The sequence below is a fragment of the Odocoileus virginianus genome, unplaced genomic scaffold (assembly GCF_023699985.2).
Source record: "Odocoileus virginianus isolate 20LAN1187 ecotype Illinois unplaced genomic scaffold, Ovbor_1.2 Unplaced_Contig_5, whole genome shotgun sequence".
Taxonomy (NCBI): Eukaryota; Metazoa; Chordata; class Mammalia; order Artiodactyla; family Cervidae; genus Odocoileus; species Odocoileus virginianus.
This window is the reverse complement of record NW_027224322.1, coordinates 638,557-651,799: the sequence shown is the minus strand read 5'-3', so window position 1 is coordinate 651,799 and position 13,243 is coordinate 638,557. Positions and strand designations below refer to the sequence as shown.

Sequence of the window (13,243 nt, the reverse complement as noted above, 5' to 3'; positions counted from 1 at the left end):
AACACAAGAACGCTAGTCTTACATACAAATTCATAAAAGGCAGACTTCTTAATCTGACCCAAAACAGGGTCCCTTTGGGGTGGTGGCTGTCACTTGAGTCAGTGGAAGAGAGACCGTGGACAGGGGAAGAGCTGGGTAACTGGTACCCCTCCCCTCCTCCAGTGACATGTTGATATTCAGTGTCATCTCAGCAGACAGAATTTTATGGCTAACTACAGAAAGGAGGGAAAGACCAATGTTTCACAATGGCACATCTTAATAATCCAATCTTGAACTTCACTTCAAAAATCATAGAACGACCTTTGTAACAGATTTATTTTGGAAATTACACTAAGGAAAAACTTAACTGTGCTAATCTTTTAAAGAAACAAAACTTGCTGAGGAAATTCTAACATTTAAAATGACACCGCTTGGGTTACATCATAAATAACAGTATGTAGAATACAAGTGTCAGGACCCAGACTTTAAGACCCGTAAGTATGTCTCCGAACAGTGAAATCCTTTATACACAAATATAAGACTTCAGTATTTACAATATTATATGTAGTGAAAAACTAAATATAAACTGTGTTTAAAAAAAAAAACTTTTGCTTTAAAAAAAATTTCTAAAAAAATGGTAACATCAAAAAATTTTGCAAATCTGTGCATCCTTTTAAGTCTTTCTTCTGGAGGTTTTTCCTAACCACCTGTCTCTGAGGTGCACAGGTGCTTACACCTGGGCAAAGGAACAGGCCTGGGCCGTTGGCTTGAAGAGCAAGCTTAGCTTCTAGAGAGGATGAGGGATCCCGCAGCTGCACTGATGTGCTCGCAGGGAAGCCCAGGGGCTCGATGTTGAAGAAAGTGAGGATGCGGCCTATGACAATCTCAGGTCAGACGATGCCCCCGAAGGCCGCAGTCAAATCTCCTTTTAAAATGTATGAACTTTAGGGGTTGGAAAAATAAGCAAAACATAATAGGGAGCAAAAAGAAAATTGCGTTAAGGTACACGCAATGACAGAGAGGTTAAAAACTAGAGTTCGTGGGTACTTTATAAAGACACGGGCTGAAATGAACTCTTTGCAAGTGGGAGTGAGCTAAAAATATAAGTCTTTGCTTTTCAGGCCTCACTGCATTTATAAGGCTCCTGTCAAAATGTGCAGCTAGCCTTCACTCGGGGCTCCAGCAGTCCTGTCAGCAGGCTCGGAGTTGGCCATCTCAGAGTTCCGTGTCCCGGGCAGTCCCAGCACCGCTCGCCCACTGGACAGACTGGCACAGAACCCAAGAGCCGACGGCAGAGACCAGGCTTGCAGAGAAACGTCTCACACCAGCGGCGTCTGCAAGAGCCGTTTATAACTAGCAAGTTTCCAGTGGAGGAAGGCAGGGAAACACGGTCTCTCCTACACCAAACGTGCCTTAGGTGGTAAAGCTCTGAAAACCAGGAGGATGACGTTGTGAGCTGCTCACCGCTGCCTTCAGACTGAAACCTCGCACGGAGAGCGAAGTGCCAGCCTCCTCCTTACGTGCAAGTTGAGGGACCCCCTGGAGTCTCTGCAGCTTTGAGCCCTCACCTCCTGGAACTCAGGTTGATGCTGTACACCATCTTCTGGATCTTCTCCTCGTTCCTCAGGATGTTGGCCTTCACGGCACAGATCTTGTCCTGCTGGTCCCTGACCAGCTGCTCCAGCTCCGCCAGCTCCGCCTTCAGGGGCTCCACGGCGCTGTCCGTGATGCTGCCGAGACACAAGCCGGGGCTCATGAGGACCTCTCTCCTTTCCCATCTGATGCTTTTCTTTTTGGCTGCATTTTTGTCATGCAGCATGCGGGGATCTTAGTTCCCCGACCGGGGACTGAACCCAGGGCCCCTGAGTTGGGAGTGTGGCATCTTAACCACTGGACCACCAGGGAAGTCTCTACACTAGCTTCTTAATTAAAACAAAGGGAGGTAACAAAAGTAAATTACTCATTGTATCCAAAGGGGGAAAATAATTTCAAAAAGGATAAAAATATAAATGTACTTTTCTCAAGTAAAAAATTTAAAATACTTTCAAATTACAGTCACAAAACTTTGGGGATTTTGATAAGACACATGATAAATATGTGTCTTTGGATAAACATCCAAACTGCAAAGTTTCCTGTCTTCTGAATGCCTAAATCTTGGGTTTCTGAACACCAAGAGCAGCTCTTTTCTAGCTGCTACGGAGAAATGCACATTATGCTGTGAATGAAGAAGCAATGTACTTTCCTTGGGGTAGGATGTATGAAAGAGGGTTGAGAGGGCTCGGTTCTCCAGAGGCCTCCCCCTGGGCCGTGTTTCCCCCACCCTAACCCACCCCTCCCCCAGCCCCCCTCCCCCACCCCTCCCCTGCCCCCCCCACCTCTGCTCCTGCTGCAGGGTCTCCACTGGCTGCCCTGGGCTGTGTTTCCCCCTCCCTCCCCCACCCTCCCCCACCCCCCCACCTCTGCTCCTGCTGCAGGGTCTCCTCTGGCTGCCCTGGGCTGTGTTTCCCCCTCCCTCCCCCACCCTCCCCCCACCCCCCCACCTCTGATCCTGCTGCAGGGTCTCCTCTGGCTGCCCTGGGCTGTGTTTCCCCCTCCCTCCCCCACCCTCCCCCGCCCCCCCACCTCTGATCCTGCTGCAGGGTCTCCTCTGGCTGCCCTGGGCTGTGTTTCCCCCTCCCTCCCCCACCCTCCCCCGGCCCCCCCCACCTCTGATCCTGCTGCAGGGTCTCCTCTGGCTGCCCTGGGCTGTGTTTCCCCCTCCCTCCCCCACCCTCCCCCACCCCCCCACCTCTGATCCTGCTGCAGGGTCTCCTCTGGCTGCCCTGGGCTGTGTTTCCCCCTCCCTCCCCCACCCTCCCCCACCCCCCCACCTCTGCTCCTGCTGCAGGGTCTCCTCTGGCTGCCCTGGGCTGTGTTTCCCCCTCCCTCCCCCACCCTCCCGCGGCCCCCCACCTCTGATCCTGCTGCAGGGTCTCCTCTGGCTGCCCTGGGCTGTGTTTCCCCCTCCCTCCCCCACCCTCCCCCACCCCCCCACCTCTGATCCTGCTGCAGGGTCTCCTCTGGCTGCCCTGGGCTGTGTTTCCCCCTCCCTCCCCCACCCTCCCCCGGCCCCCCACCTCTGATCCTGCTGCAGGGTCTCCTCTGGCTGCCCTGGGCTGTGTTTCCCCCTCCCTCCCCCACCCTCCCCCACCCCCCTACCTCTGATCCTGCTGCAGGGTCTCCTCTGGCTGCCCTGGGCTGTGTTTCCCCCTCCCTCCCCCATCCTCCCCCGCCCCCCCACCTCTGATCCTGCTGCAGGGTCTCCTCTGGCTGCCCTGGGCTGTGTTTCCCCCTCCCTCCCCCACCCTCCCCCACCCCCCCCACCTCTGATCCTGCTGCAGGGTCTCCTCTGGCTGCCCTGGGCTGTGTTTCCCCCTCCCTCCCCCGCCCCTCCCCTGCCTCCCCACCTCTGTTCCAGCTGCAGGGCCTCGGCATGCTGCTGGCTTTCGCTGTGCCACAGCTGCAGCTCGTTCTGCATGGCATCCACGTCCTCCTGGATGTAGTCCATGATCTTGCCCAGGGGGAGGGCGCTCCGGCACAGGGTCTGGATGGACACCCGGAGCTTCTCTATCTCCTTGGAGACGATGTCCTTCTCCTTCTTCCAGGCCGACTCGAAGACGAGCAGCTTCTCCTGGGAGGAGTGTGAAGGGAGAGGAGCACACTCACTCCTGAGCGCAGAGGGCATGGGCGCGGGACCCACCGGCCTTTAGAGAGGTCACGAGCTGCCCGTGACCCCGCAGCTCGGCCAGCAGCACCCCGTGAGGGCCGGTACAGCAAGATCTTCACCTCCCGACTGACCGGAAACCTACAGCTGTTCTTGTTACAAGAGCTCAGGCAGGGACACAGAGGACGGTCCCCAAAGGAAAGGGGGCCCGGGGGTGCATGTCGCTCCCTGAGGGCCCCACCTCCCCACTTCACAGGGCTGCAGCCCCACCTGCCCGGCCAGCGGAAGGCAACCCGCCCAGCAGAGGAGGGGAGGGGAGGGGAGGACCACCACAGAGGGAGGAGCCAGAGTGTGCGGCGGAGGGTGTGGCCGGGCCACCAAGGGGCAGCAGAGAGGCCCAGGCCCGCTGCCCTGGGCTGGCCAGCCTGGGGCCCCAGGGCAGGGCCGGTGGGAGAGCGGAAGCAGGAGAGGAGGGCGGCGGCCGGAGAGCTGCGCTCAGTTCTGGCCGGGGGCTCTTGGGCTCTTTGACACAAGCCATACCTAGGGTTCTCTTCATATGAGACTTTACCACTGACATCTCTGAATCTCAAGAACCAACAGGTATTTTGGCTTGGGGACCTTTCCTGGGGAAATCAACACTCTTCAGGAACCACCCCCCCGCCCCTCACCAAAAGCTCCCACTCCACACAGGCTGACTGCATGCCCCTGCTTTACCCACGGACAGCATGAGTCAGATGCATTAAGTTACAACTGATCAACTTCTTTTATTTCTAAACTTGTTTAACAAAGTGACACATAACTGCTCATGTCACTTCTAATCCGGTTTCAGACCAAGACCCCAGAGGGCAGGAACCTGCGTCTGGTCCATGTAAGTGCTCCTTAAATGCCTGCTAAATGAACGCATGAAGTGAGTAAGAGATTTATGAGTCAAGATCTGAGCTCCACTGTGTTCTGGCCTTTAGCAAACACGTGGAAAGCCTTAACACAATGCCTGGCACACAGAAGCACTAAACAAATAGGACTACAAACAAAAGGCAAAGCTCACAGTGAGTGAGTGAGTTCTGCAAGGTTGCGGGATACAAGATAAACATAAAAAAATCAGCTGTTTCTATTTGCTGGCAATGAACACACGGCTACCAAAATTTAAAATACACTGCCATCTATAATCGCTCAGAAAAGAGAAGTACTATTCATAAACCTAACAAAATACATATAGAATTTGTGTACTGAAAACTACACAACGTGGATAAAATAAATCAAAGGAGGTCTACAAAGAGAGAGCCAAACCCTGTCCATCAACTGCAAGATTAACACAGTAAAGATGTCAATTCTCCCCAAATTTATACACAGGTTTAATACAATTCCTACCACAGTGCCAAATGGTTTGTACATGTGGGCAAGATTGTCCTAAAACTTATACAGAAAAGCACAGGATCTAGCATGGCTGAAACATTTTGAAAAAGAAGAAATTAGCGAGAAGCATCAGACTACCAGATCTCAGGACTTACCACAGAGCGCTAGCACTCGGGATGGTGTGGTCAGGGCAGGGTGGACACACACCCAGGGGACAGAGCAGAGAACCCAGGTCCTCCTCACAAATACATCCACCTGATTTCTGACAAAGGTGCTACGGCAAGCCAGCGAGGGAGATGCAGACTTCCAACACACAGCACTGCAGCACCTGGACAAACAGGAAGAACGGAGCCCTAACCCTAGTCTCATCTTATACAGAAACTACCCTGAAACGGACCGTGGGCTTAAATGTAAAACATAAAACCAACTGGATACGTGGGCAGAACGGAGCCCTGACCCGAGTGTCACGTCTTACACAGAAACTGCCCTGAAACGGACCATGGACTTAAATGTAAAACATAAAACCATAAAACTTCTAGGGGAAAAAACCTAGAAGAGAGTCCTTGGGATTTACGGTCAGGTAAATAAACAGTTCTGATTTGACACCAAAAGCACGATCAGTTGAAGGAAAAACTGATAAATGGGCTCTGTCACCGTCAAAAACTGCCCATGGGCAAAACACCCTGCTGACAGCATGGAAGACAAACTAGACAGAGAGAGGATGTGCATTCAAATCACAGACCTGGCAAAGGATTAGGACCCAAGGTGTAAAAACTCCCAGACATCAACAGCAAAAAAGCAAACAATCAAGTTAGAAAATGGACAAAAGAACAGACATTTCACCAAAGAGGACACACAGACGGCCAAAGAGCACATGAAAGATACTCAAAATCATTACCCATCAAGGAAATGCAAGTTAGAAACACGAGATGTGACTGCACACCTATCAGAATGGCTAAAACGAAACACACTGACCACATCAAACGCTGGGAAGGACACAGAGAAACTGGACCCCTCATTCACGGCCGGGGGGAACGCAAAACGGCACAGCCGCTCTGCAGGCAGTTTGACCAGGTCTTTAAGACTAACTGTGCAGGTGCCATGCAAGCCAGCAACCGTACTCCTGGGCACTGCTCCCGGAGAAGTGAAGACATGTTCACACAAAAACCTGTGTAGGTGTGTTTACGGAAGCTTCATTCCATATGGAAGCTTCACTCAGAGCAGTCAAAAACTGGACACAACCCAGATGCCCTTCAGGGAGTGAATACATAAACTATGCTACATCCGTATCACAGAATACTACTTGGCAAGAAAAAAGGAACAAACTGCTGATTCATACAACAACCTGGATGGGCCTGCTAAAGAGTTATGCTGAGTGAAAAAAAGCCAGTCTCAAAATATACATGCTGCATGATTCCATTTCCATAAAGTCTTAAAATGCTAACACTACAGAAATGGAGAACGGATGAGCAGCTGCCAGGGGTTCAGGACAGGGTTGGTCGGAAGGCAGAGAGTGGGTATCGTTATAAAAGGGCAACAAGAGGGATCCCTGGGATGCTGGAGATGTCCTGTATCCTGACGGCATCAAGGTCTGCATCCTGGGTGCAACACTGCACTCAGCTTCGTCAGATGTCATCAGCGGGGAGAACTGAGTCAGGGGTCCCTGGGGTCTCTGTTATCTCTTACAACTACATTTGAAATTAGTTATCTCAAAATAATTTCAATTAAAAACAAAAAAGGTAGTGGCTATAAAAGTGCTTTTGAATTAAAATGCTAAGTGACTAAAGTGAATCAATACAATGATAAATTACTTCCTGGGAAAAAATGTGCTGTCCTTATTATACTGACTACTTTATTATGAACTATACAAAAAAGATCTTCATGACCCAGATAACCATGATGGTATCATCACTCAACTAGAGCCAGACATCCTGACACCTGAAGTCAAGTGGGCCTTAGGAAGCATAACTATGAACAAAGCTAGTGGAGGCGATGGAATTCCAGCTGAGCTACTTCAAATCCTAAAAGATGATGCTGTGAAAGTGCTGCACTCAATATGCCAGCAAATCTGGAAAACTCAGCAGTGGCCACAGGACTGGAAAAGGTCAGTTTTCACTCCAATCCCAAAGAAAGGGCAATGCCAAAGAATGTTCAAACTACCGCACAACTGCATTCATCTCACATGCTAGCAAAGTAATGCTCAAAATTCTTCAAGCCAGGCTTCAACAGTACATGAACTGAGAACTTCCAGATGTTCAAGCTGGATTTAGAAAAAGCAGAGGAACCAGAGATCAAACTGCCAACATCTGCTGGATCATCGAAAAAGCGAGAGTTCCAGAAAATCATCTACTTCAGCTTCATCGACTACACTAGAGCATTTGTCTGTGTGGATCACAACAAACTGTGGGAAATTCTTCAAGAGATGGGAATACCAGACCACCTTACCTGCCTCCTGAGAAACCTGTATGCAGGTCAAGAAGCAACAGTTAGAACTGGACATGGAACAATGGACTGGTTCCAAATTGGGAAAGGAGTACGTCAAGGCTGTATATTGTCACCCTGCTTATTTAACTTATATGCAGAGTACATCATGCAAAATGCCAGGCTAGATGAAACACAAGCTGGAATTAAGCTTGCCAGGAGAAATATTAATAATCTCAGATATGCAGATGACACCACCTTTACAGCAGAAAGCAAAAGGGAACTGAAGAGCCTCTTAATGAAAGTGAAAGCAGAGTGAAGTTGGCTTAAAACTCAACATTCAAAACACCAAGATCACAGCTTTCAGTGCCATCACTTTGTGGCAAATAGATGGGGAAACAATGGAAACAGTGACAGACTTTATTTTCTTGGGTTCCAAAATCACTGCAGATGGTGACTGCAGCCATGAAATTAAAAGATGTTTGCTCCTTGGAAGAAAAGCTATGACCAACCTAGACAGCATAGGAATTCAATTCTGAATATTGGAGTTGAAGCTCCAATACTTTAGCCACCTGATGCGAAGAACTGATTCACTGGAAAAGATCCTGATGCTGGGAAAGATTGAAGGCGGGAGGAGAAGGGGACGACAGAGGATGAGATGGTTGAATGGCATCACCATCCCGAAGGAGATGAGTTTGAGTAAACTCCGGGAGTTGGTGGTGAACAGGGAGGCCTGGCGTGCTGCAGTCCATGGGGCTGCAAAGAGTCAGACTGATTGACTGAGTACTAAAGTACTAAACTGAACTTTATTATAGTGACCATATTGACGACTGACTTAGTTGAGACATTTAAAATTCTAGTTAAACCCACTCATAATGATGTGAAGTAACTCCTATGTATCTGGCATCGTACTGACTCTAACACAAAACTGTCCAGAGCAGAGAACTCAGGACGGAGACTAGCGTGCACAGCGTCTTATGAGACCGGCGAGCCCTGCCTCAGACAGGCACACTGCGGGGCTGTCCAAGCCCCTCAGGAATCTGTGTCAGCGCCAAGTGGCAGAGGGGACACACACCCTGAAGTTCACAGTCTCACTTTTGAGAGGTTAGGGACTTTTAAAACAAGAGGCTTTGGGGCTAGGATTATGATAGCTGGGAGAGGCTTTTCTATTGCTGCAAAATATCAAAATTCTGGCATTTTCCAAGCTTTCGCTTAAAGCAGCAGGTAGAGTGGGTAAGTCAAGACTGACTCTGCTTTAAAAAGCACCCCCACTGACGACAGGCTCTGATTTATACACAGCTTGTTCTGCTGTATCAGCAACTTTCCAGACAAATGCAACCATTATAAACCCCGGTTTTATAGACTTTTAATATGTACAGTAAAATCTGAGAATCCACCGCTGTACTCACCACACAGGAATTAGTCATATGAAATATGCTTAATTTTTGAAAATGGAAGAGAAAAAAAAAAACCCAGAAACTGTATCATTACCCCCAAATAGTGCCTACAACCCGCTGGAACGTGGGTGGACTCGGGGCGGGCGGTGGGCGGTCAGGACTCTGCGCCCCGCGGGGACCGAGCCCGCCTCCCTGCCTTGGAGCTTTACAGCCTCCTGACCGTGGCCTGCCCTGCCCTGCCTCGGTCTCCTCACAATAAACTGGAAATACTAACATTTACCTCGCAGGCAGGATTAGATGGGATAACATAAAGCAAGCAGCTCAGCGCCTTGCACATAGTGAACCCTGGACAAACCCCGGTCGTCATAAATGTCCCCGCCGCGAAGGGCAGGGCGCCGGGCCTCGGGAGAGGGTGCAGATGTCGCTCCTGCCAGCTACACTCGCGTGCTGTGTGGTCAGCGCCAACCCACGCGGCGTTCGCCCGGCTTCGGGCGGACGAGTTCTCCTGTAGGGACGTCATTTACCTTCCTCCCTGACACGTCGCTTCCTGTCGTCACTTTCTAAAACACACACAGCCCACACCACGAGACGCGCTCTTGAAGCTCCTCACGGACAGGCTGCGGTTCTGGGCGCGGAGCTGAGCTGGGGGCCGCTGCAGGTGACGCGGGCTCCCTCCTCCCGAGGGCTGCAGACTGTTGCCTCCGCTGGTGCCGGGCAGCGGGGACCTGTGACACAGCGTTTCCTCATTTGGCTGGCCACACGCGCGCTTCGGGAGAAGTGACTTTCCAGGATCTTTCAGGGGAACAGGTACCTCTGGGACTGAATATTAATTGCATTTACCCCACACGTACTTGTCCCCAGAAGTGTGGGCATTTAATTGTGTTTATAGTGACTTTTTAAATTTGTAATTATTTATTATTGTAAGTCATACATGTAAAAGGCATTGACCTGAGAGGTTTGTTTCTTTACATTTCAACACTAGGCTTCAGGAGAAGAAAGTACTGTTGTTAAAATAATGCTGCAAAGCCTGACCCGCAGGTCTCGCCAGAATCTCTCAGGAGCACTACGAGCAGGCACAGCACTGCCCTCTGCTCGGCTGCTGATCTGAGTGGTCCCAGGCCCTCCTGGGAGAACTCTGCCCCACGTTAAGGAAACCCACCTGATGAATCAAAGAAGGGGCAATAAATCAGAGCATGTGGGCATCTGCTTTAAATAGCACGCTCCCCCATGACCTCAGGAAGTGATTCATATACAGCTTATCAAAAGTTCCTTTTCTTCCTAAACCAAGGAATGCCTGCATCCAAGCCACACAAGGAAAGCAGAGACCCCCAGGAGGACTATTCCAAGGGTCCTGTCCACCCAGTGACACTCCGTCATCAGACTTCTCTGCAAAGCACACATTCATGTCCAGTGTGGGTCAAAGTGAACACTCGGGAAAACAGTCTGGAACCAAACAGTTTACCCTTTAACATACAGGAAAGCACCTGAGAGAAGGACGTGGAGCCTCCTGCAGCCACCACCGGGGTCAAAACAGCAAACCCTGCCAGGCCCCGGGGCCCCAGGGGCCACTGCCAGGTCGAGTCCCGGGTCTGCGTGACCAGCTGTGCTGTCTGCGTCCGCGCCTGCCTGTTCCATGCACACAGGGTGGATGGAAGGACTCCACACACACACACACTCACGTATCCGTGTGTGTTGGCCTCTGTCCCTCGGCACTGCTGAATGGTGACGTGGCCGTATGAATACACCGAGGTCCCCATCCACTCCTGTGCTGGCGGACATGCGATGGTTCCACACGGCTCCGAGTCGTCTTGCACGTGTGTCCCAGCACACACACACATGCACAAGACCCCGCAGCGCGTGTGGCGCGAAGCGGCGCTGCCGGGTCAGCGGGTACGTCTGTCCTCAGCCGTGTGACGTCAGGGCACAGAGCTTTACGACGTGGTTGCACCAACATACATCAAGTATTTTTCACCAGCCAGGACTGTATTTCTGTGCTCTGATGCCAGAGCTGGTACCTGTGGGCCCAGATGCCCTGTTTCTTTGGCACGGTGCCCTAACAAGATGCTGTGACTATTCTAACTCACCCACATGTGGCACTGAAAAGCTGAAATCTGTAATTAGTCTGTCAAGGAATAAAGAGAATAACAGGAAAAACAACAACTGATTCCAATGGCGCTACCACACCCTGACCGCTGCAGGTGACGACTGCTGAGCACAGGCAGCAGACGGAAAGCCACTGCTCCGAGTCAGGGACACGCTGTTAGAAAACCTCCCGGGTGGTTAAAAATCTGTCACGGGGACGTCCCCTGTGGCCTTGCGCTCCAGTAGTTAAGAACCCGCCTGCCAACGCAAGGGACAGGGGTTCAGTCCCTGGTACGGAAGATCCCACATGCTGCGGAGCGCCTGAGCCCACTGGCCACAGAACTGCTGAGCCCGAGCGCTGCAGCCGCTGCCGCCCACACGAGCCTGTGGTCGGCAGCCGCAGGAGTCACAGCAGCAGGCAGCCCCCACACCAAACATGAAGAACAGCCCCCACTCGCTACAACCAGAGAAAGCAACAAAGCCACAAAGACCCCGGGCAGCCCCCCAAAAAATCCTGCTCATTGCGGCCACTACAGATAAGAAAGAAAACACATGCAGGAAGCCTTCAGAATGCACAGGTGAGAAGCTGTATAGTAAGAGGCTAACTCCCAGGCTGGATGCAGGCAGGCCTGGGGTGACCTCCTCCCTTTGAGACTGTCTATGTAACCTCAGACACAGTAACTTTGGTCCCTCAGTTTCCAAACTTAGAAAATGGGGATGACACCTATCTCATAAGTTCCCGTGAGAATTAAATGAAGGGATGGATGCAATTCCTTAGGGACAGAAATTGCTCTACTGACGTCAGCTGTTGTTATAACGATTATATCATCTACAACTGAGAACAACTAATGGGTAAACTTCTACAGGAGAAGAAATGCATATATGGAACCACCTAGCACCTGGTGCAGAGAGAAATCAAAAGATCATTAAATGTCAGCTACTTCTACAAACATTACTGTCCTTGGAAAGGAACAAGGAATGCTCTTGGAAGGCTGGGTGAGTTCACTGCAGCTGAAGCCTGAGGTTACTGCACAGAACAGAGAAGATGCAACTTCAGACTGGTCTTTCTGATTGACCCCAAAATGGAAATAATTAAAAAATCATCTTGTCACATGGAAAACTGATCAAAACAACAACAGAGCAGGCAACAAGGAAATGTGGAACTCAGACTCCTAGCTAAAGAGATTCCTTCTCTACTTAAAGGAATGAAAGTGAAGAATACATTACTGGCCTAAAACTGGTCCTTTCGATCATTTTTATGAAAGGCTATGACCGTGTATTTATTCTTTCAGATAAAACTTTTTTTTTTTTTTGGCTGCACTGCGCAGCAAATGGGATCTTAGTTCCCCAGTAAGGGATCAAACTTGCATCCCCTGCACTGAAGGCAGAATCTTAACCACTGGACCACAGGGAAGCTCCTCACAGAAACTAGAACATCCTTCACCAAATTCCAAAACATCCATTGAACATTTATTGGGATTGCATTACACTTATAAGTTAATTTGAGAGAAGTGACATCTCTATATTGAGTTTCCATGCAGAACACAATGTCTCTCATGACTTTTTCCAAGCCTTTTATATTTCTTGGTAGAATTCTGTGGCTTCTCAATACAGTTACTATAAATTCTTACTAAATGCACACATGCTTTGGAAATTTACATTTTTGTTTCCAGTTCTGGAGGAAGAGCTTGATACACATTGTTTCCAACTGGTTATTGCTGACATATAGGAAAAATACTGACTTTTATGTATTTATTTTGTCCCTGGCCACCTTACAAATTTTTTTAACATTTTTAAACTTTAAGGGGTTGACGGACTTGATAGACCACTGTCATCTTCAAATGATGATGACCCCGTCTCCTTTCCAGAATTCAGTCACATTTCTCTTTGCACCAGTTAGCCCTCCAGAGTATCTCACCCAGGTCTCACTTCACATCCTTGTTCCTGAATTCCATGGGGACACCCACAGCCCCGTCCTGCTGTGTAGGGTGCTGACTGCTCCAGGCAGCACCTCTCCCTCTTGCAGCCAGAAGGACACTCCTGCCCCAGTTCACTGCAAGCTTCAAGTCCAATGTAATAGTGGACATTGAGTTTTGTAGTGCCATTTATTCTCTTTGCTGTTGCTGTTGTTGACTGGGTCTTTGTTGCTGCACGAGAGCTTTCCCTAGTTGCTCCCCGTGAGTGATCCCCACGGTGGTGACAGTGAGCTTTGATGGACGGCTAGTGAACTCCAGCAGAAAGCCATCCTGAGTCTGCAAAGGGAGAAACCACACCTTCAGCGTTAGCTCCACTCCTGGGAAGGCAGAGG

At 50.1% G+C, this 13,243-nt stretch overlaps 1 protein-coding gene across 8 annotated transcripts in view; it reads right to left on the bottom strand.

Annotated features, from left to right (window-relative positions):
* Positions 1 to 297: 297 nt before the first annotated feature.
* TRAF3IP1 (TRAF3 interacting protein 1) overlaps positions 298 to 13,243 on the bottom strand; it is a 60,416-nt gene continuing 47,470 nt past the window's right edge. For 3 of the 8 annotated variants that reach the window (XM_020876423.2, XM_070463685.1, XM_020876424.2), the window contains 2 exons: positions 3,426 to 3,649; positions 1,454 to 1,709 (listed from right to left, as the gene is read on the bottom strand). In XM_020876423.2, the coding sequence (XP_020732082.2) occupies positions 1,544 to 1,709; positions 3,426 to 3,649 (390 nt within the window). In that variant the 3' untranslated portion in view covers positions 1,454 to 1,543. Of the gene's footprint in view, positions 1,710 to 3,425; positions 3,650 to 9,040; positions 10,965 to 12,383; positions 13,188 to 13,243 lie in introns of those variants that run through there. The other 5 variants (XM_070463684.1, XM_070463686.1, XM_070463688.1 and 2 more) reach the window with 4 other exon arrangements.